At 54.8% G+C, this 23,925-nt stretch overlaps 7 protein-coding genes across 7 annotated transcripts; 4 read left to right on the plus strand and 3 right to left on the minus strand.

Annotated features, from left to right (window-relative positions):
- Nucleotides 1–152: 152 nt before the first annotated feature.
- Nucleotides 153–2,445, plus strand: F5144DRAFT_333175 (aspartic peptidase domain-containing protein). The gene is made up of 3 exons (XM_066784141.1): nt 153–662; nt 744–1,529; nt 1,599–2,445. The coding sequence occupies exons 1-3, from the start codon at nt 460–462 to the stop codon at nt 2,338–2,340; spliced, it is 1,731 nt and encodes a 576-aa protein (XP_066639284.1). The 5' UTR covers nt 153–459; the 3' UTR covers nt 2,341–2,445.
- A 104-nt stretch (nt 2,446–2,549) lies between these two features.
- F5144DRAFT_622738 (P-loop containing nucleoside triphosphate hydrolase protein) lies at nt 2,550–9,981 on the minus strand (the record flags this gene model as incomplete). Its single annotated transcript, XM_066792115.1, has 7 exons — nt 9,032–9,981; nt 8,256–8,972; nt 6,740–8,185; nt 6,350–6,686; nt 5,577–6,295; nt 4,610–5,515; nt 2,550–4,558 (listed from the first exon to the last, which is right to left on the minus strand). Exons 1-7 carry the CDS (start codon nt 9,819–9,821, stop codon nt 2,550–2,552), a joined length of 6,924 nt encoding a protein of 2,307 aa, XP_066639285.1. The 5' UTR covers nt 9,822–9,981.
- A 28-nt stretch (nt 9,982–10,009) lies between these two features.
- On the minus strand, nt 10,010–10,722 carry F5144DRAFT_333202 (uncharacterized protein). Its single transcript, XM_066784142.1, has one exon. The coding sequence runs from the start codon at nt 10,530–10,532 to the stop codon at nt 10,077–10,079; it is 456 nt and encodes a 151-aa protein (XP_066639286.1). The 5' UTR covers nt 10,533–10,722; the 3' UTR covers nt 10,010–10,076.
- A 1,415-nt stretch (nt 10,723–12,137) lies between these two features.
- Nucleotides 12,138–13,599, minus strand: F5144DRAFT_655883 (uncharacterized protein; the record flags this gene model as incomplete). The annotated part of the gene is made up of 3 exons (XM_066793143.1): nt 12,494–13,599; nt 12,352–12,439; nt 12,138–12,211 (listed from the first exon to the last, which is right to left on the minus strand). The coding sequence occupies exons 1-3, from the start codon at nt 13,349–13,351 to the stop codon at nt 12,138–12,140; spliced, it is 1,020 nt and encodes a 339-aa protein (XP_066639287.1). The 5' UTR covers nt 13,352–13,599.
- A 2,335-nt stretch (nt 13,600–15,934) lies between these two features.
- On the plus strand, nt 15,935–17,806 carry F5144DRAFT_605110 (uncharacterized protein; the record flags this gene model as incomplete). The annotated part of the gene is made up of 2 exons (XM_066791405.1): nt 15,935–16,569; nt 16,627–17,806. The coding sequence occupies 2 exons, from the start codon at nt 15,935–15,937 to the stop codon at nt 17,804–17,806; spliced, it is 1,815 nt and encodes a 604-aa protein (XP_066639288.1).
- A 790-nt stretch (nt 17,807–18,596) lies between these two features.
- On the plus strand, nt 18,597–20,956 carry F5144DRAFT_580790 (cytochrome P450). Its single transcript, XM_066789396.1, has one exon. The coding sequence runs from the start codon at nt 19,002–19,004 to the stop codon at nt 20,760–20,762; it is 1,761 nt and encodes a 586-aa protein (XP_066639289.1). The 5' UTR covers nt 18,597–19,001; the 3' UTR covers nt 20,763–20,956.
- A 1,154-nt stretch (nt 20,957–22,110) lies between these two features.
- F5144DRAFT_537928 (uncharacterized protein) lies at nt 22,111–23,879 on the plus strand (the record flags this gene model as incomplete). The annotated part of the gene is made up of 5 exons (XM_066787089.1): nt 22,111–22,392; nt 22,447–22,660; nt 22,719–23,122; nt 23,175–23,551; nt 23,614–23,879. 5 exons carry the CDS (start codon nt 22,111–22,113, stop codon nt 23,876–23,878), a joined length of 1,542 nt encoding a protein of 513 aa, XP_066639290.1.
- Between the last annotated feature and the right edge of the window lie 46 nt (nt 23,880–23,925).

Consider the following 23,925-nt stretch of genomic DNA (forward strand, 5'->3'; position numbering starts at 1 on the left):
TAGTTCGATTAAGCTCCTTCGGCGTCTGTCGTTAAATGGTTCTATGCCCGGCTTGCACGATATGTATACCTAATAACCTCAACTAAACATGTGGATTGGGCCCTGAAGATCACGGGGGTGACTCTGGCTCAACAGGCCAGTATGCACCTTAGGTGGGGTATCGTCATCGGCTACGCCATCATCTGGCAGGCTTAAACGCTTGAAGGCGCGACTAATTTCGTTCCCGCATCCATGATACCAATCAGCTAACCGAATACATTGGGGGCGGTAAACATGGCCTTGGCCTTCTGTTGATTTTGCCCCCATTATAGATCATTTCCGCGGCATGGTTGGGGGCGGAAAAGAAGGGAGTGGCCTTCCAGTTTTGCCTCTGTTGCACCTTTCTTTGTTTTCCTTTCTTTTTGTTGTTGCAACTTTCAATATTATGTAGACGGAAGCTAGACGGCACCGTCTTCAGAAATGTTCATAATGTTGATATGGGGACTTGTCGTCGCCGTTTGGGCCGGGCGGTCCCTCGCGGTGGGGTGTCCTCAGCCGCCCGCGCCCTTATCCTTTCCCCTTGCTGATACCCAAGTCAATCCTCGTGTCCCTGGATCCCTAATGAGAGGTATACCTGTGAGAATCGGCACACCGCCCCAGAATCTTGTTATGCTTCCCTGGCCGTGAGCCCCCCCCCGGCCCCCTCCGCTTCCCAGGACTTATTACCGCAGAACCCCAGGAGGTACTAACATCTTGGGGGGTAGAGACTTGAACAATACGTACATTTACGACGACCAAACCGCTTGCAACACCAAGTTGATCGACAACGACGAGATTTGCCGTGTCCGCCGAGGTGGATACTACTACGAAACTGAATCGACCAGCTTCACCAAGACAACGGACGTCATTGATGCGGGTGGTGCCCCCGTAGAGATCGATACTCTAGGTTCAGAGTCTGGGATCCCCAAACTCGTATCCTCCAGCCTAGCTGGCACGGATCGGTTTGCCGCCGGCGATAAAGAACCTGTGACGATCCCCGTGGGAATCCCACGGTTACAATGGGACGGCGGCTTTACGATTTCCCATGCGCTTGGCTTGGGGCCTAACTCAACTTACCTTAACGCCCTGGTAGCGGCACGCCAGATCCCTTCCCGAGTCTGGTCCATCTTCTGGGGCCGCATGTGGATGGGTAGTGCGGACATGGATGGAGCAATCGTACTCGGCGGGTACGACAAGGAGAAGGTGATTGGGGAGAACTTTACGGCGCAGCTTGATTATAGCGAGAATATGGGGTGCTGGACCGGTATGAGGGTCATTATCGTGGACGTCATCGCCAACTTTCCACACGGGGCCGATGTGAGTATCATGTCAGGCAACCTCCCAGTAAGGTCTTGCATTGTCCCGCAACGCCAGCTCTTGTGGGAAGTCCCGGTCGATATCGCGACCGAATTGCGGAAAAAGGCGGGATTGGTTTCCTCTTCTCCTTCCATGTCAATAACTGCATTCCACGCGCTCGCCACGATGCTCAACACGACGGCAAGTGATTCAGTGTAAGTGAGCGCTGTAAGATAAGTACCACAACGAGAGCGATGACGCTGACAAATGCCGGTTTGCTATAGCTTCGACGGCGACCTAACCTTTGTGCTGTCTTCCGGTCTCCGCATCCGGGTGCCAAACAACCAGTTCATCGTCCCTCGAATTGGGTATGCCGAAGACGGTTCCCGTGTCGTCGACCAATCTCAAAAGGACCTCCTTGTATACTCCGTTACCAACCAGCAGCCATCAACCCTCGGCCGCTACTTCCTAACTGCGGCGTATCTCATGATAAATCACGAAGCCGGCACATTCACTATGTGGCAAGGAAATCCATCCCGCAAAAGTACCCTAGTTCCGGTATCCCAAACTAGCGAGCAATGCAGTCCCGAGAGTAGCGGAGATGGTCTCGGAACCACCGACAACCATACTACGGATGATGGAGAGAGCGGCGGTAGCAGTGGCAACAACGGGGGACAGAACGAGCCCGAATCGGACCCTACAACGGAGACATCCGTGAGCATTGGCACAATTGTGGGCGCGGCCGTGGGCGGCGCAGCAGGCCTGGCTTGTATTGTGGCCCTGGTAATGTTTTGCCTGTGGAAACGACGGCGGCAGCGAGGTCCGGAGACCGGTGGCTTCCTACCGGATGACGGCCCCGTGGCATATATCGACAACACGGGGCCAAAGGAGATCGGGAGCTTACCACCCATGGCCACGGAATTAGTAGCAGAGGACCTTCGTCCAGAGCTCAATGGTGATTTTCGAGGGTATGAGCTACACGGGTCTGGACCGTACGGGGGAGTGCTGAACAGGGGGGGATATTAACTGATCCCAGCCGGGTACTGAGAGAGCGAGTAGATCTGAGCGTTGGTTATACCACGAAGTACCTTCAATATCATTAGACAAATTTTCGCAACAGATAGCGATGGGAAGATGTCATTCTTGATTCCTTGCCCCCTTTTCTCTGCCCTCTGCCCCTGGCAACCACATAACCGCCCCAATAAACAAACAAACAAACCCCTGAACCCGTGCACTCACAACCCCAACCCCCCCTCCCCCGCCATCACAGAATGCGACCCCCCCGCACACCGCCACCCCCCAACCTGCTGAATCCACTCATACCCCGCCGGACACAACCCCATCTCCTTCAACTTCCTCCGCGCCTCCTCCGCCTTCTTGCGCGCCTCCTCCTCCGCCAACAGCCTCTTGACGATCGCATCGCGCGCCGCGTCGCTCGCCGTCTTGGCCGCCTGCTTCAGCTGCTGGTACTCGGCCTCGCGCTGCTCTTGCACCTGGCGGTCGTGCTGGAGCTGCGCCCAGACGATGTCGCTGACGCCGGCGTCGCGTTTGGGGATGGGGGAGGGAGGGGGTGGTTTGTTCGTGGTGTCGGTGGGTTTGGGGCGGGTGGCGAGTTTGGTGGGGGGTGGGGGGGTGTCGTTGGGGGGTTCGGTGGGGGATGGGGGAGGGGGGGCGGTGGTTTGGGAGGTCGAGGTGGAGGTTGAGTGTTGCGGGGGGGTGGGCGCGGCTTGGGGCGGGGGTTGTTGAAGGAGGTCGTGGAGGTTGAAGGAGGGGGGTTGTTTGGCGGAGCTGGCTCGTGATGCGCGCTCCTTCAGCATGACCTCCAGCTCGGTGGTGATGACGGCCTCGTTGAGTACTAGGATGCCCTGGGCTAGCCCCTGTTTGTCGCGGAGGGTCTGGTTGAAGATGTTCTTTGATAGGGCTTGAACATCCCGTGCGCTGGCCCAGTTGTCTTGGGCTATGAGATCACGGAATGTTTGAAGCAAAGATTGTCTGAACGAAATGGTAGGAGTCTTGAGGCAGGATATATCAAACTCCTTCTTGCTCTTCTCCACGAGAGTCGTCCTTTGCTTTTCCAGCAGCTGGAGCATGAGTGCCACGCATTCCTCAGCCGTCAGCGCCCGGAAGTCGATCACCTCTGGGAACCGTGAGGTTAGGCCTGTGTTGACAGACATCAGCCGGTTGATATCGTCCTCGTACCCAGCCAAGATAATGACAAGCTTCTTGTAGTACCGGTTTTTGGTAACCGAGTCCACGATCTCATCCATGGCTTCTTTGGCAAAATGTCCCTCCGCCAGCCGGTACGCCTCGTCGACGAAGAGAACCCTTCCGAGGGCTTTGTCGAAGAGCTGCTGAACCTTTGGTCCTGTCTGGCCGACGTATTGCCCGATCAGGTCCGTGGCAGAGCACTCGACGACCTCGGCTGCGGCGATGAAGCCCATGTCGTAGAACACCTGGCCCATCTTCTTGGCCGTGGTCGTTTTGCCTGTCCCAGGTGGGCCCCTGAAGAGGAAGTTGAAGGGTATGTTTTCCTTGGGGTCCATTTCCAAAGATTTCATCGTGCGAACGGTGTCCTGGTAACCCTGGAGCAGCGTGACGATTTGCTCCGAACCGACCGTGGCTTCAAAAAGCTTGTGAACATTGGTCTTGGACTTTGCTGCTCGGTCAAAGTTCTCATCGAAGTCTAGTGCTTCTAGAAGGCTGGCGGACTTTGCCTCTCCTTTCGAGAAACGAGACTGATGCCGGGCCTTGGTAGCATCGAGGAGGATGTCGATTTCGCCTGCATTGCCGAAGTTGGGTCGATTTCGTGCTCGGTTGAGCATTTCCATTGCCACGTCCGCCGCTTGATCGGTGACCTGATAAGCCTGCTGCTTGGTCTTGAGGTCGAAGATGCTGCGCATCTCTTCGTTTGTGAAATCCTCGAAATTGAACCCTGATGCAATGGGGAAACGCCGGCTCAGCCCAGGGTTGACATTCTGGAACATCTCCTCCATTTGGTCTTTGTATCCAAGTAACAAGACGCAACGGTCGTCACCTGGAACGCTTTGGACATCTGCTACAATGGTGTCGATGACGGCAGTTTTGTACGGATCCGAGGTCCCGCTCTGTGATCCACCACCATAGAGGCCGTAGGCTTCGTCAATGACTAGAACCTTGCCAACCGCTGCAGCGAGGATGCCCTTTGTTTGCTGCTCCGATTGTCCTAGATGGGCGCCGACGAAGTCGGAGGGGTTCTTGACGATAACTGCAACCCTGTTAGTCCTGATGCGGAGTGAATATCGTGTGGTTTGCTTACCTTCTCCCTTGGACAACAACCCAAGGGATACCAAAATAGCTCCATACAGCTTTGCCACAGTCGTTTTTCCCGTGCCGGGGTTGCCGAGGAAGACCTTGTTGAGCGAGTACTGGATCGGGGGCTGCTCTTCCAGTTCCCGGATGTAATTCTGCTGGATGCTGTCGACCAGGGACATGACTGCCTGTTTGACCGCTCCAAGACCGATCAAGCCCTGTAGTTTCTTCCAGGCTTCGCATCTGGTAAGTGCTTCGCCCGGTTCCGGTCCGATCAAGTCCTCCTTGGTAAAGAAGAGATCATTTGGCTTGGCACCCTTCATCTTGCGCTCTCTCCGCAGGCGGTTTGCTTGTCTGCGGGAGATCTTGTCCAAGGCGTTCTCGACGGCTCGGGCATTACCAAAACCTTCCTTTCCACGCGAATACCCGATGCGTCTTGAAACAATGCGGCAATACAACCCGGTTAGTCCGTCTTCACAGGTCATACTGTCATTGTACTTCTTGTTGATCTTGAGCTCCAAGATTTTCAGGAGCTCCTCATCCGTATAATCGGCAAATTTCATGTCGACAGGGAAGCGGCTGGGGAGCCCCGGGTTGTGAGCAAAAAAGCTCTCCATCTGCTTGTTGTATCCAGCAAGTACGAAGACGACCTTGCCTCTGAGATTCTCCACTTCGGCGAGTAGGTAGTCGAGGACGGCTCCTCCGCCGGGGCTGTTGCCGGAGGTCAACTGATAGGCCTCGTCGATGAACAACACGCCGCCACCCTCATTAAGGATTTCGTCGACCAAGCTTTGGCAGCCCAAAACGCCCATGTTTGCCAGGCCAGCGCCGGTATTTTCTTTAAAACACGAGCCGGGAATGACACAAAGCTCTGTCAGGAACTGGGCGTACATGCGTGCGACGGTCGTCTTTCCTAAAAAGATGTCAGATCCAAGGGAAAGAGAAAGATAACGAAGAAGTTGGACGAAACTCACCAGTTCCGGGATTTCCAAGCATGGAGCAACTGAACCTCTCTGCCTTCATCGTAATTCCTTGCCGCAGGGCAGTATCGACCTTTGACTTGACGCTGAGGAACTCCTGCTTGACCTCTTCCAGTCCGATCATCTCCATCAAGTCGTCCAGTGGTTTGCTCTGTGCTCCCTCGTACTGCTTTAAAATATCCCATTCTGCCTGGGCACCACTTGACCAGTCAGGGTCCTTGGATGACGCGGCGGGCTTTTTGTCTTTTGATCGCGTGGTGGCGGTCGCCTTCGCCTTGGCAGCTTGTTCTGCTGCCTCTTGCTTGAGCTTGTTCTGTTGACGAAGCCTCTGCTGTGCATCTTTCAAGGCCTCGAGGTCGGAAAGTTGCTGCTCGAGTGTCTGCTGGCGCAGCTCCTCTTCGGCCTCGTACTTATTGATACGACGCTGATGCTCGATTTCATCCTGGATCTCCTGGAGCTTCTTGGTGTACTCGGCCTCGCGCTGCGCGCGGTCTTGTTCCAGCTGCAGATCTCGCTTGACCCTCCGCTCGGTCTCTTTGTCTTCTTGAATGCACTTGTGGCAACCGTCCTTTTGCTTCCCGCAGAGGACCTTAGTTTTATGTTGCCTATCGCACACCTTTGACACCAGTTGTTTGCATTCTTGGCGGCTGTGGTCGACGACACGATGACATCGGGATGTGCATTTGTGGACGCCGCATTTCAGGGGGGCATCGCTGTATCTTGTTAGCAAACTTCTGCGCCGCCACTCGAAAAACGAAGCTACGCACCATAACTCAGTGCACCCTCCGTCAGGGCACGACTTGTCAAAGTCCAATGGGTCCTTGAGCAACGCCGTCCTCTTTGGATGTTTGCCGCAATACACGGGGAGACCATCGTACAGATGACCCTTCCTCTTGAGTAGGTCAAAAAAGGGATGCCAAGTGACCTTTCCTTTCTTGCTATTCATGAAGGTGTCCATGTTTCCGATGAGCACGATGCCGTTCCGAGCACGGGTGATCAAAACATTCAAGCGCTCTGGGGCCGACATGAAACCGATATCTCCGGATGGGTTGCTACGTGTAAGTGACGCGATCACGATGTCGCTCTCCTCACCCTGATAGTTGTCTGATGGCTGGTCAGTTTGTGCCACTGCCGGGATTAGGGACGAAGAGACAGACCTATTGTTGATATGCGGAGAGGCTTCTTGTCGAGATTGGCGGCCGCTGCGCTTATCAGTCCAGCCCGGATCAGTTCGTTCTTGTCCATCTCGCTCAGTGCAGGATCATGCTGGTTTTTGGCCAAGAGATCCCGTAGGACGCGCAGCTGGCCCAGATAAGGTGTCAAGATGACAATCTTGTCCGAGGCGTACCCCTGCTGGCCGAGGTACTTGACGCACCGCAGGACCATCTCTGCTTCAAATGTGTTCTTCTTGCTCTCCTTCATGCCGGGGTCACGGCGGTCTCGAATCTGCTTGTCCGTATCTTCCTGTTTGGTGTGATTCAGGAAGATGACTCGGTCCTGCAGCCCGAGTATCTCCGGCCGACCGCTAGTCTTGGGTCCGTCGAGCAAGTTTGGATAAGTGAGCTCCCGGGCAAAGACGGAAATCTCGGGAACCATCCGGTGTTGCTTGTGGAGGGTTGCATGATTTGCGCCCTGCAGGATGAGGCGCTCAAAGAGCGAGCGGTTAAGGTCAAAACCATCACCTCTCTCGACAGAAAGTGCGTAATTGTTGATCTTTGGGCGCAGTTGTTTGTGGTCTCCAATCAATACGAGCTGTTTGACTGTGCTTGCAAGGGCCGTCAACACATGGCTCTCGAGGATCTCGCCCGACTCCTCAATCAAGATAACGTCCGGCTTTGCTGCCCGGATCAGGCGGTCGTATTTCGCCGCTCCAGTTGTGGTACACCCGATGATCTTCTTTTCGAGGACGGCGTTTGCGTCGGCCTCGCTAAACTGGAGGCTGATCTTTCTCTGCACGTCGTTAAAGTCTCGGCTGAGATCCTCGATGATCTGAAGATGTTCCTCTAGCATAGCCCGTAGCCACTTGGTGTGATGCTGCTCCCGAACCGGGGGCGGCATGTTCCACACAGTCTTTGCGGTGGGAGAAAGGCGCTTCGAAACCTTTCCTGGGCCTTGACCTCTGATCCACTGTAGGTAAAGATAGTCGGGACCGATCGCCTTGCCCCCTCTACCCGCCTGAGCCCAGCCATTGCTCTGTGTTGGAACCTGAAGGGCGTCGAGAAAGGCCTCACCTCCGTCTTCAAATTCCAAATAGTCCTGAATATCATGCCACTTGGGAGAGAAGCTCGTGAACCGTTGTAACGCCCCCTTGAGTCTCTCCCCTAGGCTTGCCGCTTCCTGCTTGAGAAGATCGATGATCTCCCATCCTTGTTGGGAGCGGCGGAATTGCCTTCTTTGATCAGATAAGAGCAGGTGTGCGGTTTGTGGCGTGCATTTTGCCTTGGAGCCAATTCGAACTATTCCTTGGTCCGGGATCCCTGCGTTGAGGAGATCCTCCAAGAACTGATCGAGGGCGTGGTTGGTGTAACTCAAGACCAGGATACGAAGGCCGGCCTCGAACAAACAGCGCGCAATCTGAGCCCCAATAAAGGATTTTCCGGTCCCTGTTAACATTGAAGACACCAACATTAGTGACAAGACTCGCCATGGTCGACAACGGGGTGGGGCACGTACCTGGAGGGCCTTGGATGAGGCTCACTGGGCTGGTCAGGGCGAGAAGCAGGGCGTTGAGTTGGGAATCGTCGACCTCAACTAATCTGCCCGTTGACCTTTTCATCAGTCTCACGACGCCGTCGGGATCCAGAGTCTTTGCGGCAGCCTCGAGCCTAGAGATGAGTGGGCCTAGACCTTTCGGCGTCTGAAACCCGGAATCGGGGATGGCAGCGGGGTTGACTAGGAGGTCGAGAAGCGGCAAGTCCGTTATACGTTGCAGTCCGAGTAAGACCGGCTCGTAGGCAAAGACTGGCGTGTCAACCAAAATGAACTGTACCAGCTGCCGTTTGGGAAGCGACAGGGCAAGCAGGGCGCGCCGAAGGGCTTCGTCATCGGTGAACTGGAGCGATACGACAGGGGGCGATTGAGCGAGCATGTCGATGTCACGGTCGACGAAGGCGAACCCCAGAATCTCCTGCTCAAGGCACAAAACCCCAAACCCCTGATGCCTGAGAACACTTGCATGATCTTTGAGATACTTTTTTCGGGCCCCACCATCCGACATATGGTTGAGGATGCCGAGACCGGAAAAGCATTTCAGGAGCAGCGTGCACCGCTTGTATTTCCCCGACGTCTCATCTCCGATGTCAATGCCAGCAGGGACGAAATGACCCAACACTAGGGCACTCCGTCTCCCTTTCTTTCTTCCCGTTGCCACTTGGATGTCTTCGCGTAGCTCTTTGCCTCCGGTGTTAGAATAACCTTCACATGTTTAGGATGACCAGGGTTTAGCTTACCGGCGAGCATGTCTTCCCGGAGAAGACGGAAGTGGTTATCCAGATGGGCCCGCGGACGCTTTTCAACTTCGATATTCACGACTTCCCGCGCTGTTTGGTAGTACGGTTGTTGTGTGGACAGAAACTCGTCGGTCGTCGGATAGATGTGGATTTTGCTGATATCGGCAAAGTCGTTGTCGTGTCGCCCACCGGGTCCGCCGGGTTTCTCTTTGTGGCCCGGAGAAGATCGAAGCTGAATGACCTTCTTAATCTTGTAGCCCAATTCGCGAGTTGTGTGGTCTTGGGACTTGACAAAACGCTGGTCGTCCGATACACACTGTACAAGACTCGAGACATCCACTTGCGCTGCTGGGCGGAGCGATATGAGCTCGAGTGCTAGCCAAGCAAACGAATAAAGGTCTCCATCCGGAAGGCTACCCGACTCGAACAAAGCGATTAAGGCGTTTAGCAGCGTCGGGGGGTTGGCGATAGCCAGAAGCACCTGCTCAAGATGCTGCCCATCGACGAGGGTTTTGATCCCGGGGTCTGAGAGGAATCGTAGAAAGGGTAGGGTGTGGGTCGAGATGAACGCCGCGGATAGGTCCGAGCGAACTGCCTCTCTCACGGCATTTAAGCCCGCAGGCTTGGACAAGAGTAGTTCCACACATCGACTCGGAGATGGTTGAGTGCGTAAGGCTTCGAGAAAAAGCTGTCCTTCATGAGGGCTGCGCACGAAGCGCTTTCCATCAAGCGTCTCCAGAAACACGTGTCGGAGTCGGCCAGCTCGCCGAGACGAATCTGGCGAAGACATATTGGACTTGTCACTTGCCGTGGTGCTGGATTGGGGAATTGAGGATGGGATAGGCAACGAGCAGGTTGAGTAAGAAGCAGTTAAACTGGTTGTGCTTTCCAAAATAATGCGAGTGTTTGCTTTAATGACCGCATGGCGGGCTTTCCATTCATTATGAACGTCCAACTTGGTGTGACTCGAACGGGAGCCTCGTTGGTCAAAATTCCGACTGGAAACGCTGCCATTGTTTGACGAATCATTGCGGGGCTGTCGGCCTCAGCGCATCATGCGGGACGGATGCCTGAAAGTCTGCTGTCGAGTAACAATACAGAAAAATAGCTTTCCCTTGCCGTGATTCGGGTGGCCGTGATCGCGGCCGCGTTGTTGGGCTGCGGCCCGAAAGAGGCCAGGCAGATGGACAGCACACGGAGGGAGGGGGGTGGTGCAAGCCGGGGTGATCATGCTGGAACACCCTGGTTCCTCGACACCGGACATCTCCCACGATGACCAAGATCGTGTTACACACACTTTACTTGAGAAGCAACACGGCCTAATACTTGAACCAGAAGCAAACACAATTATTAACAATCCTGCGGACGCGAAAAGCCAGGCAATGGTTGACAAAACTGGAATTAGGGCCGGTGTTACCCCTGACCAGGAAAGGGGCGCAGCCTGGGCAGCCACCGCCTTAACACAGTAGGCGAAACCAACAGAGACCCCAAGGCAGTACATGAGGTTGACTTCGTGTCAGATATGATTCCACGGCTGCTCAATTATCCATACGCCATCAAACCCTGGGTATACAACAACGACGCGTTGGATGCCTCAACCTCTCCTTGACGATTCGGCTGGCCTCGTCGCATCACGCGACTGCACGTTCAATGGGCGATTCCTGATCCAACGATTATCGAGTACTGCGTAATTAGGTAGTATTCTTCTCCGAGGGCTGTGGCCTCCGCTGCAAACCAACACACACAACATGTATGTATTTAACGAAGGGGAAATCTCTATGAGATGAGACAATGCAGGAAGGATATCTACCTCATAGGCTTGACATACCCCATCTTGGTTATTTGTTGTTGTCAGAGCAACGTTGGCCAAATCATGACGCCTCAGAGTTGAGTTGAGGGCAGGGTCACAGCATTCCCGCCTTCCACATTCATGATTCGTGGGGGTTTCACAACCGGCCAACTGCGGGCCTTGAGGAGACGTCGTTGCAGTGTTTGTTTCCACCCATGCTCTCGCCTCACTTCCCGATCGAATCCTGTGCAAGGTACCTTTTATGGATAGGCCTGCAACTCGGGTAGCATCAGATGAATCGCAACCCAAGCGTAACGCCACCCCTCCCCCTCTTTCCCCCGCGATGCTGTGTAACTTGGAACCAACCGCAGCGACCTGCATACAATTGTGATGATCCAACAATACCTACAGCATAACCGGGTTATTTTAAGCCGAGGCACGTTCCTTGTACCTACTAAGTTACGGATAAACTCCCTATTCAGAAGTAGAGAAGGTAAGTATATGTAGCTCTCACGCCATGGCAATGGGTACATATTTCTCAGACTCTCAGGGTAGGTGTTGCCCCATCAGCTAGATCGATGCAACTCCGGCCTGTATGTCGGCACACCCTCCAGCTGGTAGGGCCATTCTGCCTGCATAATATATCACTTGGACCACCGTCTGTGGCGGAGAGTGGTCCCATGTTTCCAGGGCATAGGCCACCGGTAAGGATATGACAGAATATACATCCATTTCGATCTTCATGATTCTCACTACGAGCTCTGGCGAAGGATGAGCGTGCTTCACAGCAAGCGTAGCGGGCATCCTTGCCTCAAGATGTATAAGATTCGTTTACTTGGCCGAGCTCGTCGCAGAACAGATACGGCAATGACGCCACTCATGTTGACATCAATCAGGCTCGCCCAGTCCATGGGTTCGAATGTACCTTGGCCATTGGCATGTCATGCAGCATCTCCGTTGAGGTATCCACATTCAAGCAATAACAGAGGCAACTAGTTACAGGTGGCTTTATCTCCTAGTAATTGGACGCTTATGATTTACGGTGGCTGAAACAGGGAGTGGTACGAGCAATAGGCTAGTGTACACTATGTCATCACCCCTATAGAGGTGGTGTTTCTTCTTACGAAAGACATGTTACATGAAGTATATGAGAATCATGTAGCAAAATAAATACAGCAGTCCTCGTTTTAGACCAAACCTATTCTGAAATCCTCACAGAGCATACCTGTATGATGTAAACGGGCTGTAAATAGCTTTATAGAACTAGTTGGCCTTATACAATGAACCGTCCCGAGTCGAGGTTCTCGAAGTTGACCCCTAGCCGAATCTCGCATTCTCTACGTAACTTTCGCGCGCACGGGTGCCAAGAATCTTCTGAATGTCGAGAGGCACTATTGGCAACATATGTGAAGAAAGGTCAGATGCCTCATATATCTCATTCCGGTCACTACAAATGCCGCCACGACGTGAGTATCTCTATCCCCCCTAAATCCCGCCCACCAAACTCAACCCTCATACTCAAAACGCTGACCAACCAACTCCTCACTCAGCTCCCAACACTTCTCAACATGCCCCTCCCCATATGCATGCTCCACCACCGGCTGCATCACCCGACCATTCTGCAAATAACAAACCACCCCCCTTACCCCCGCCCCCTCCACCACCGCCCCCACCTCCGGATCCAACGCCGCAATCAACGGCGTCGCCCCAATCTGCTCAAACGTCTTAAACCTTGGCTCGCCCTCCACCGCAAACGCAAACTCCCTTCCCGTGTTCCGCAGCGTCACCGGCCCCACATCCGCGTAGTCCTCCATGACCAGGTGCGCGCCCAGCTTGGTGTCCAGGTTCGAGCCCGGGTGGCAGGCTACCGCCACCACCCCGCGACTGCCGAGCCGCTGCGTCAGGCCGTACGCGAAGAGGATCTGGGCGGTTTTGGCTTGGCCGTAGCCCGACCAGGGGTCGTAGGTTGCGCCGGAGGAGAAGGAGGGGTCGGTGTAGCGTACGGGAGAGATCTGGTAGCCGGCGCTGGTGAGGTTGACTACGCGGGTGCTGGTGCCGGTGCCTGTGGTGGCGGTGGAGAGGAATGCGGGCACCAGGAGGTTGGTTAGGAGGAAGTGGCCGAGGTGGTTGACGGAGAATTGGAGCTCGATGCCTTGCTTGTCGAGCGTGTACTCCTTCAGGGCCATGTTGCCGGCGCTGTTGATGAGCACGTCGATCTTGAAGCCGGTAGCGGCCAGGATGTCTTCGCTGGCGCGGCGGGCCGAGACATGGTCGGAGAGGTCGACCTGGACGAAGGTTGTTTTGATGGAGGGGTCGATGTCGTGGATGGCGGCGAGGACGGGGTTGACGTTGGCAGCGGTGCGGGAGGCGATGAGGATGTGAGCAGGGGATGCTTTGGCGAGGGCTGTGGCGATGGAGCTCCCGATGCTAGGGTGACCGGCGCCGGTGATGACAAAGGTGCGCCCCTTGACGTGTTGAGCGAAGGTGGTAACCACCTGCTCGCTGGTAGCTGTGCTCTCAAAGGCAGTCATGATCGTAGTAGACTAGATTGGGAAGACGGATGACTACCCAAATTAGCGGCGCTGAGAGATACCGGATTGGGAGAATTTATAAGCTTTAGGTCTGGATCTAACGCCTCGGGCTCTACATATATCTAATGCGTCCTACTGCCGGGTGCGGGGACAGACGCCGATGAACGGATCGCAGATGCGGGAGCGGGCCGAAGGATTCGAACTAGGACTAGTAATTACCATATTAGGCCAACCTTATTACCTGAGTAAGACAAGCCGAATAAATGGCACATAGGCCATCGACAACAAGCGTCGGCCTCGGCATGCTGGAACTACCTGCCTTCTTGCTGCACTAGTTGGTCAGCGTTGTACCAGGAATCTGCAACGGATTTCCCGGATGACGCAAACTGCATGGCCGGAAAGGGTTGCATGAGGCCCGGATGACATGCATACCACACCTCGGGTTAAAGGGCGAGATCGCGAGTGTGTATATCCGCGAGGAGGCCGAGGGAACACGCACCATCGATTGCCACCATACAATACGCCTCATGATCTACACTGCAGAGATAGTCAGGGAGCAGTCCGAGAGAATGTAACCGGAGGATGGCTGACTGGTATGCGGACTGGAGACGAGAGTGAGAGACAGGACCAGGGGTTACTATTCGAGTAAAAGCTGGATCTGGTGGTGGCGTAGTTGTGAGCTACATGTAAGTGAATGCTAGGCGAGGTTGCGGTAGTCTGTAGATGGTTAAGGCCGTCAAACCTTCCGATCCAGGTCAGAAATTGCGTTTTCCTCGGTGTCAGCTTCTGGGTCGGACCGCATGGCATGGGCAGGTGGTAGGGAGAGGTCAAGTACCGGACCGTTTTACGGTTTTAGACTTTTGTTCCCCCCCACATTGCCCCCACACGTATAAACCTAAGCCAAGACATCGGATTTGGAGTGCGAGCTATCTGCAACCAAGTGGGCCGTTGAGCGGTTAGGCGCACTAATGTGGCATGGAAACAGCAGGGGCAATAGAGTATGGGGATGTCAAGCTCCGAGCCTTTTTAGTTCCCGTCGTCTACGATCATGCTGGCTTCAAGTTGGCCCCCCACAGGTAGGGTTAAAATGGGGCTTGGTTCGGGTAGGTATCTCGTGGATTTGTATGCCGAGCATGCTGTGTAGCACGAAGTATGCAGGAGTCAAGCTCGGAAGCTTTTTAGTTCCAGTCGTCCGCCGACGATTCTACGGGGATAATTGGCCCAAGATTGTGCGGATTTGAGCGGCTCTGCTTCAGTTCAGTTGGCAGAAAAAGAGCCTTGGACGGACACTGACAGGTTGATAGGCGGTGAGGGAGTTGTTTCAGTAGCATCATCTATATCCTTCATTCAGCTTAGTCTATTGCACTAGCCAAAGTGGCGTGCGGTATGGACGGGTACGGGTAGTATTCCCGTTGCCGATCCAGTATATGAGTTGGCGAATATGCTTGTCCAACTTTAACCCCGGCATGCCCGGTTGATATGTACATGTAACATCGGATTTTAGGGTTGGGCAGGCCTGTAACTGTCCCCTCCCCTCACGTGCTCGGTCTCGGTCCTTGTACTTGTCTAGAACCTGATGCCAGGTATTCTGGCCATATTGCAGCTGTGCTTAGGTAACCTTAACAAATCCATTTTTGTTTGCGGGTCTAGCATTTCGAAAGTTTTGGGTGAGGTTGGGAATGAAGATTGGGGAGTGGAGTGGCCCCCCAAATCATGTTCGCAACGCTCAGATTCCTGTCTGGCAGAATGGTGGGTGGCATTGTCTCAGTCAGCCCTGCAGAACAGAGCCCATCCACGACAAAGGTACCTCGGTACCTTCCGAGGGAGGCCTGCTGCTGCAAGGCTGGTAGCGCCTCAGAGGCGCATATCCGCGTCGGAACAAATCGCGGAGCGCGGGGTAAAAGACAATTGCACCTTTAAGATCTCGCATCAAAATCCACTTTTGCCCACCCTACTTTCCTTATCATGGAGGTATTGAATTAGTCAGGGTGCGTGCGTATTACGCGTTCGAGTTACCATTATAGTTACGGTCCAAGTTACCCAGTTCTTGTCCTACTACACCATTTGGGCATTTGACAACCTCCGACCACCGTGCCGCCGCGCCGCCACCATACTGCCATCCACAATAAATCGCAATGCATTCAGGAAAGCGGAAACGAGAAGTGTCGGCCTGTATACCTTGCCACACAAGGAAGCAAAAGGTACCAGCCTCCGGTGGAATTGGGCTACACTGGAGACTACGAGGAACGCGCTTTTGCTAACGCGGACGCGTCTGGACAGTGCGATCGTCAATACCCGTGCAACAGGTGCAGCCGTCGGCGCCAACCGGAGCTGTGTGCCTATTATTCGTTTCAGGTCCAAAGACAGACAACCAGCCCGGTGACACCACGGGAGAAGAGCAGGGAAGAGGATGGACAGTCTGAGATCGTAGCCGAACGTTACGAGGGGGAGAAGCAGGATATCATGCACGACGGCGAGCCGGAAGGCGATTCCCCACGGACATTCGGGACGCCTTGGAAAAGGTCCGGGTGGTCATCGCTGGCGGAGGCGTTCGGGTACGACGGCCGGAGCGAATGCAACACCATGGCACTGGTGCGGAAGCTGGCACCCGAAGATGACAGAGCCGACCTCAAAGACAAGCCGGTACCGAGCGAGGTCGAGGCACAGGTCCGCAAGACCCTGGAAATGATGCCCAGCCGTCGAATAATCGACTTTCTGGTACGATATTTTGTGACCGAAGTCAACCATCTCGACCAACTTTTATATCCGCCGTGGTTCCTCGGGCAGTACCAGCGGTGGTGGGAACTCTACAGTGTCTCGACAGTGGCCGAGATTGAATTTATCATCCTCATTCTGAGGATATGTTGCTACGCCTCGCAGTTTCTTCCGTCGCCCAGTTACACCATCGACAGTATCAAAGGGGTACCACTCACCCAGATCCGGAAGTCCTGCGAGGACGTCATCTACGTGCTTGGGCCCATCTGCTCCCGGCTGTATCCGCGGGGCTCCTTGGTGCGCGTGCAGCAGATTGCTTACGGCGGTCTCGCGGCGGGGAGTATCGGTCATATGAATAGTTTCTGGGAGATGATCAGTTGTGCCAGTCGTGTAGCGCAACACATCGGGTTACATCTGGACGCCGTCATATCCGCGAGCAGCGCCGACGAGATGGACAAGGAGATGACACGGCGGACATATTGCAACCTCTACATCTGGGACAGGTATGTGTTCATTCTTTGTCTGTCACTGCGCACAAAAAACTTACCTTTGGGAAACAGTTACCTGGCGAGGCATCTCGACCGCATCCCCTTCCTCCCAGACACCCTCAACGCCGACATCCTCCCCCGGATGCGCCTCCTCCCCGACAGCATCGGCATCGACACAGAAACCTCCGACATGCCCAACGCCTTCACCGAACGCATCCTCCGCGCGCGGCTCGCCGAGTTCTGGCGCTGCCACCGCCTGCCGCGCAGCCCAGAGTGGGACGTCATCGCGGCCGAAGAAGTCTACGAAGAATTCTGCAGCACCTTCCTGCAGACCATGCCGCCCGCCTTCGCGCTCGAGCCCGACACGCAATGGGACGAGCACCTCCCGACGCTGGTCCTGCAGCGCCAGCTCCTGCACATCGCCATCTTCGAGCAGCTCTGCTGGAACTTCAAGCCCACCGTCCTCCAGCAGCCCGACCAGGTCACCCGCCTCCCGCTCTACAAGCAGGTCATGATGGCCCACGGCAAGCGCGCCCTCGCTGCTGCCGCCCTCCGCCTTTTGCAGTGTGTCTCCACGCTGCATCGCCTCATGGGCGGTTCCCATACCCGCTTCTCGGGTATCATTGTACCGACCTTTGAGGCGGCTGTTCCGCTGCTCTGCTTGTGCGCGGACCCAACGTTTCCGGGCGACACCATTCAGCACGGTCCTGGGCCCGGTGGGATGGGTATGGGAATGGGAATTGGTATGGGCATGGGAGGAGGACGGCGGAGTGCCAATCCACTGGAGGCGCGCATCGGTAAGGTCACGCGCGGGGAGTGTGTGCAGGCGGCGCGGGATGCCCTCGCGACGCTCGAGGCGTTGTCTGAGGTCAGTGAGGTGGCGGAGGTCGGGGCCAAGACACTGGCTAGGCTGATTACTAGGGTGGATGGGCTGACGTTGACGCCGCCGATGAGTGTGAGCCCGCAGGAGGTTTATGGCGGGGCTGGTGCAGGTGGCGAGGGTGCTGTTAATGTGAATGTGAATGTGAATGGGGGTGATCATATGGCTGGTGGACCGGGCGGCGGTGGTGATATGGCGAGCTCCATGTCGGCGGGTGGTGTGGGAGCGTGGCCCATGAGGGAATGTGTTCCGGGAGGAGGAGCTGGAGCGGGCGTTCAACAAGCCTTCCCTTTTGTTGGCAGTATGTGCGCTGGGGTCAGCCCGGGCTGGGCTGATCTGTTGGGGGATTTGACCGACAGCTTTGGCATTTAGGTTGCGAGCATTGGGGACATGGCATGGAATCCTGGATCTGGCGAAAGGGGTATTTGCCTACTACTTAGACAACATCATTGGAAAGCGTCCTCTCTATTTATTTGTATTTCTACATTTTGTTTAGGGGCCGATATTGAATCGGCGACTTGTTCAAGGCGTGTAATTCACGCAGTTACCTTTTTCGCGCCCATCTTTGATCGGTGAGGTTCAGCTTGTTGGCCGGTCGGTCGGTAAGTTCGGTCGGTTGGTTCATGGTTGGTTGCATCCGTTTCAAGTGACAAAGGCTTTAGAGCCCTGCTAAAGTCATCGCCCTCGGTCTATGTTACGTGACTCGGCGACAGCTGAAGCCTAAATAACCGTATACGGCATAGCACGCAAAACAAGCAGGTTGGATGATGAACTCAGCACAAAACTACCACCACATCCCTCAGGCCCCTTTTCCTGGCCCTGGTTTGTCATTCTGTGTATTATTTCATCCCTCAGATGCATTTCACTATTATCTAAGCATCAGAGCATGCAGTGACAAACTCCAGGAGCATTATCAGCGCGATTTCACCCGTGACATCATGCAGGTATCTTGCGCCATTGTGGACCGACCTCTCGGGCATGTCCCACCTCGGCATGTCCCATCTCGGCCTTGTCCCATCTCGGCCGTCCCATCTCGGCATCTTTTTTTCTTTCCTTAAACGGCAATGCCAAGCTTGTGCCTTGCATCCCCGGAGCCGTCGGTGTGCCCCACTCTCCGCTGACCGGCAACAAGGGTTAGCGTCTCCTATCACCGACAAATGTCGGCCGACAATCTTCGGTCCAACTTTGGTGGTTTGTCATCAGGACATCAGGGCATCACTCACCAGCTTGCCATTTGCCGGCTTAGAAAGGCGCTCACATCAACGGTCGAACCACCCTCGGCCACAGACCTTCGGCGTTCAACATCTTTCCCGGCGGACAAGATGGGTTTTAGACTCTTGATCGGCAATAGATGTTATGGGTTTCTAGCATTTTACGGTCCACCGGAGGGAGGTATCCAGTAAGCAGTGGTAGCGTCGGCTGGGCGGTGGCAGTTATCCTATGATACCCATCCACGTGTAGCTAGGGCCCATGCTCTAGACAGACTTCACCTTCTATCTTCCATCTTGAGAAGTTCGTACTCAAACTCATCACCTTGTGGTCAAACACCGTGCTCGGCCAAGGCATAATGTTGCCATTACCATTTTACGCTGGCGGGAGCCTGGGGTCTCCCTTAGTGACGGCAGTAGCCGGCACAGCGACCATCTTGTCTGTGGCTGTTTACCTGTTTTACCTCTGGCTGCGACCAAAACCGGTTCCTGGAATCCCGTACAATGTCGAAGCCACCAAGACAATATGGGGGGATCTGCCAGCCTGGAACCGGTACGCCGCTCAAAACGGCGAACTCAGTTCGTGGTTAGGCGAGCTCTGCCTCAAGCATCAATCTCCAGTTGCCCAGGCCTTCATACACCCCTTCTCGAAACCGTGGATTTTGGTGGGGGATTTTCACGAGGCGCAAGATATCCTCATGAGGCGAACCGACTTTGAGAAGCCCCAGTTCCTGATCGACGGCCTGGCTGCTCTGGGTGGTTTCCATGCCAGATTCAAGACCAATGACCCCAGGTTCAAGGCCAGTCGTCAGATCAGACAAGATCTGATGGCACCCAAATTCCTCCACGGATACATTGGCCCGTTTGCGCATACCAAGGGGCTTCAAATCGTTGAGCTCTTCAAGGCCAAGGCAGAACTTGCCAATGGCCGACCGTTTCGCATGCAGAAGGACTTTGCCCGTGTTGTGCTCGACATCATGCTTCACCACGCATTCGGCGAGGAGCACGAGGATTCGGCAATGGAGCCTCAGCTGGAACTCATCACCAAGATGACGCCGTCATCGATACCCAAAGGCGACAAGGACGAACCCGTGGAGTTCCCGGACGCACCCCAGAGCTTCTTTTTCGAACTCCTCCACGAAACGGCCGAAGTCATGGAACGCACCACCATCTCACCAACACCGCGGCTCAGCCACTGGTGGTGGTCCAAGCACAAATGGTACAAGCACATGGTAGAAGAACGCCACAACGTCATGGGCGGCCTGCTTCGAAAGGCCGCGGCCAACGTCCGCGCGGGGAAAGCCGAGTCCGCCCTCGAGCACATGATGATGCGCGAGCTGGCCCTGGCCGAGAAGCAGGGCCGCGAGCCCCAGCTCGTCACCCGCGAGCTGTCGGACGAGATGTTTGCCGACCCCATGACCGGCCACCACACCACCAGCAGCGCCATGACCTGGCTGGTCAAGTACCTCACCGGCTACCAGCATACCCAACACAGGCTCCGCGAAGAACTGTACGCCACCTTCCCGCAGGCGGTTCAGGAGGAGCGGCCCCCGACATTTGAGGAGCTGCGCCAGGCAAGGCTGCCGTACCTGGATGCCGTCATTGAGGAATCCCGCCGCCTGACCCCCTTTGTCATTGTCCGTGAAGCGGCGCAGGACTTGGATATCCTCGGCCACCGGGTCCCGAAGGGCAGCCAGTGTTTTATGCTCAGCGCGGGACCGGGGATCACCTTGCCGTCGGTGCCCGTGGACGAGTCCAAGCGCAGCCCGTCCTCCAAGGCTGGCAAGCGGTGGGGTGTGTGGGACGAGTCGCGCGATTTGAAGCTTTTTGAGCCCGAGCGCTGGCTCGTGACGAGGGAGGATGGGGGGTATGATTTCGATGCGACCGCTGGACCGCAACTCGGGTTTGGCATGGGGCCGCGGCAGTGCTGGGGCCGGAGGCTGGCGCAGTTGGCGGTGAGGACGGTCATTGCGTTGGTGGTGTGGGAGTTGGAGATGTTGGAGATACCGGAGGAACTGGGAGGCTATGCTGGGTTGGATGGCATCTCGCGTCAGCCGATCAAGGCGTTTGCACGCATGAGGAAGATAACCCCTTACAAGGTCCAAGCACCGGGCGCGTAAATTATCTCGAGACTAAGAAAGAGCTTCATTTCCATGAGATGAGCCCATGTCTGTCTGCTAGTTGTCCGCGAGACACCACGTTATAATAGCAGATCTCATCATCATGGTTGTAGCCTTATTTCAACATTCGGGTGGGAGCTCTGTATACTATTGATTGTAGATAGCGCCGATTTAACATCTTGCTGTTACTGTCATGATCTGTCGATAGCATGGCGTAACTGGTCTCCTACCGCGGCGGTTGTCATGTGAAGGCCAGCCCCTGTCCACATACATCACTGTCGGGACGCTTCAAGTCCCTTCATTTTAGGCCCGGATCGACACAGAAAACCAATAAAGGTTGTTCCCAGACAGACAAGCGATATCTCAACGGAACGGCACGTGAACAGTTGTGCATGCGAGTGCATCCACGTTGGTAATTTAGAGGGTGACTCTGAGAGGTGGATCTGCGCGTTGGATGCAACTGAATAGCGTGGCCCTCTTGACTGCTTGTTTCACAAACCAAACCTTATAGTTAAACAGTCCACTGGACCGACTCCTAACCCCTGGCTTCTTTTGGGCCAAAGGGTTGTTTCAGTAGACACGGATCCCGGGTTGTTGGCCAAGGCTAGTTGCAAGTCATGAAATAAGGTGAGGTATCTAAAGTATTACACGCAACATAACTGGAACATTCAAAAAGCGGAAAGTCTAAATATAGCCGTAACTAAATGTATGTACGGTGAGGCAAAGATATAATTATTTACACGTTCGGAAGTCGAGGAGCCGATGGTCTAAGAATAGAGGACTTCAACTTTCAACAATCGGCAATCCTTAAGTCTTTCGGCGAGGAGTCATGTTTCCCAAGGGCCGTCATTCTGTTCTCTCGCATGGACTTCGTGATGCCCTCGCCTTTGCATAGATGTGGACTAACGGTCCTGGTGTGATTGGTTACCGCCTAGACGGTGCCGCGGTCACCCCTGTGAATGTACGTCCCGTGGTCTCCGGAAGGATCACCATCGGCCGAAGACAATCCATCCAAGTGTAAGCAAGGGTCAAAGCAAGGGTAAAACATCTGATCTTTGGGTCCGAAGTGCCCAAGGGACATGGGATGACCCTCGGCCATCCTGCTAACGTTATCTAGACCCGGCTGCGCCGCACAACATCGCCGCCATCCCTCCACTCCTGGCCGGCATTTCTCGGTCGAAGACTTTTTTCTAGAAGAAATAGGGTGTAATACACACAGTAAGCGCTCATGACCCTTGCAACGCGCACACGGCATACTTAAACATGCACTATCCCATGTTGTCTCTCCTCTCTCGCGAGTACGCGGCGGATATCGACACCATCACATGACATCTTGGCTGTCATCACAATGCCGTTGCCCTCTTCTATCGCTTTGTGTGGGCTAGCCCTCGCTTTGCCCTTCGTGGCAGGGGCTACGCTCCCAGTTTCCCAAGCCCATAACAAACGTGCGGAGTGCTTTACAAGCACACAGACCCAACAGCAGCTCGCCTCGGTCCTCTCCAACAAGGCAACCATTCTGGGACCAGCCGATGCGGATTGGGTAGACGCAACGGAGAGGTACATGCAACAAATTCAACCTACGGTTTGTCTTTCCGTGCGTCCCGGAACAGAAGACGATGTAGCAAAGATTGTAAGCCATCTTTTTTGCTAGGGCAGACAACATCTTCTGACTTATCCATCCCAGGTTCGCTTCGCAAATGAACTTGGTGTTCCCTTTTACACAGTCAGCCGTGGCCACGCCTTGACAACAAGTGTTGGCCGCTTTCAAGGCATTGAGATTGACCTGAGGGACCTGAATGCGTTTGAAGTCAACCCAAATAACGCCACAGCTCGATTCCAAGGCGGCGCGTTCAGTCACGAAGTTATCGTTGGTCTCTGGGACCAAGGGTTTGTGACAGGTAATATCCCAGTTCCAAGCGAGAGGGAGGCTTTGTCTGACGGGGACTGCGGATACAGGCACCGGAGGTTGTGAATGTGTGAGCGTTATTGGCCCGGCATTAGGAGGGGGCCATGGGCTGCAACAAGGCCAACACGGGTTGACAATGGACATGCTTGTCAACTTGAATGTTGTCTTGGCCAATGGGACCGCTGTGCAGGTCAACGAGACGAGCCACCCGGACCTTTGGTGGGCCATGCGAGGCGCCGGCCATAACTTCGGCATTGTCACGAGTTACGAGTCCCAAGTCTTTCCCGAAGACAAGTCCAAGACCTACCTGGTCAAAACATACCAGTTTGCTGGACGCTCACTTGAGGCTGTGATCGATCGGATAAACAAATTCCAGGGCCTCGGCACTCTTGATCCCACATGGCTGGGCTCCTTTGGCCTTTACACCATGAATACGACTTTGAGCAAGACGGAGGTAAAACATGGAAATTTCCCGGCGAGTTACAGTGGTCTAACCGCATAGCTAGGCCATCATCAACTGGGCTTTCGTGTACAGTGGCCCCGAGGCGGACGGGCACGCTGCGCTAAAGCCCTTTGACGACATCGGGCCCTTGTCAGTGGATGTCGCCAACGTTCCGTATAGTGTTGTTAATGGGTACATCGGAGGAGGAATGGACGGCTGGTTGTGCGAAGGGAACAAGACTCACGTCATTGGGACATCCAACCTTCAGACCTACAACAAGACGGCCATGCGTTCCATTTACAATCTTTACAATGAAAAGATTCGCCAACACCCTCGGCTTGGACATACTCGAGTCTTGGTGGAAGGTTACTCGGTCCAAGGCGTTCTCAGCCGCCGCTCCGAGGACTCGGCTTACCCTCTGCGCGATGAACATATTTTGACGTGAGTACAAGACACAAATCGATGGTTGGCTAATGACTTTGACGCTGACAACAATTGGACAGATATTTCGATACGAGGTTCGATTCTATAGATGATCCTCTCCTCCCCTTCGCCAGAAAGTGGCGTGATCAGACGGTAGCGTTGTGGTACGGCGGGCAGCCCGCGAGGCGGCCTACAACCTACGTGAACTATGCCGCGGGGTACGAGTCTCTCGAAGCCAGGTACGGTTATGAACCGTGGCGGCTGGAGAAGCTGCGGAAGCTGAAGCGTCAGTACGACCCTGAGAACAAGTTTTCCTGGTACAACCCGATCTTTCCACCCGCCTAGGGAAAGGTTTGGTTTGTTTAGGGGGTGGCAATATTGTGGTAGACTGG

The sequence above is a fragment of the Chaetomium tenue genome (assembly GCF_020726465.1).
Source record: "Chaetomium tenue strain MPI-SDFR-AT-0079 chromosome Unknown F5144scaffold_6, whole genome shotgun sequence".
NCBI classification, from domain to species: domain Eukaryota; kingdom Fungi; phylum Ascomycota; class Sordariomycetes; order Sordariales; family Chaetomiaceae; genus Chaetomium; species Chaetomium tenue.

Excerpts from the sequence above, each read along its gene's own strand:
- F5144DRAFT_333175 (XM_066784141.1), top strand. The coding sequence starts at position 460 with ATGTTCATAATGTTGATATGGGGACTTGTCGTCGCCGTTTGGGCCGGG. Across the intron at positions 663-743 it reads CTTGTTATGCTTCCCTGGCC|AGACTTGAACAATACGTACA; the intron begins GTGAGCCCCCCC and ends CTTGGGGGGTAG. Across the intron at positions 1,530-1,598 it reads ACGACGGCAAGTGATTCAGT|CTTCGACGGCGACCTAACCT; the intron begins GTAAGTGAGCGC and ends GGTTTGCTATAG.
- F5144DRAFT_333202 (XM_066784142.1), bottom strand. The coding sequence starts at position 10,532 with ATGTACTGCCTTGGGGTCTCTGTTGGTTTCGCCTACTGTGTTAAGGCG.
- F5144DRAFT_580790 (XM_066789396.1), top strand. The coding sequence starts at position 19,002 with ATGTTGCCATTACCATTTTACGCTGGCGGGAGCCTGGGGTCTCCCTTA.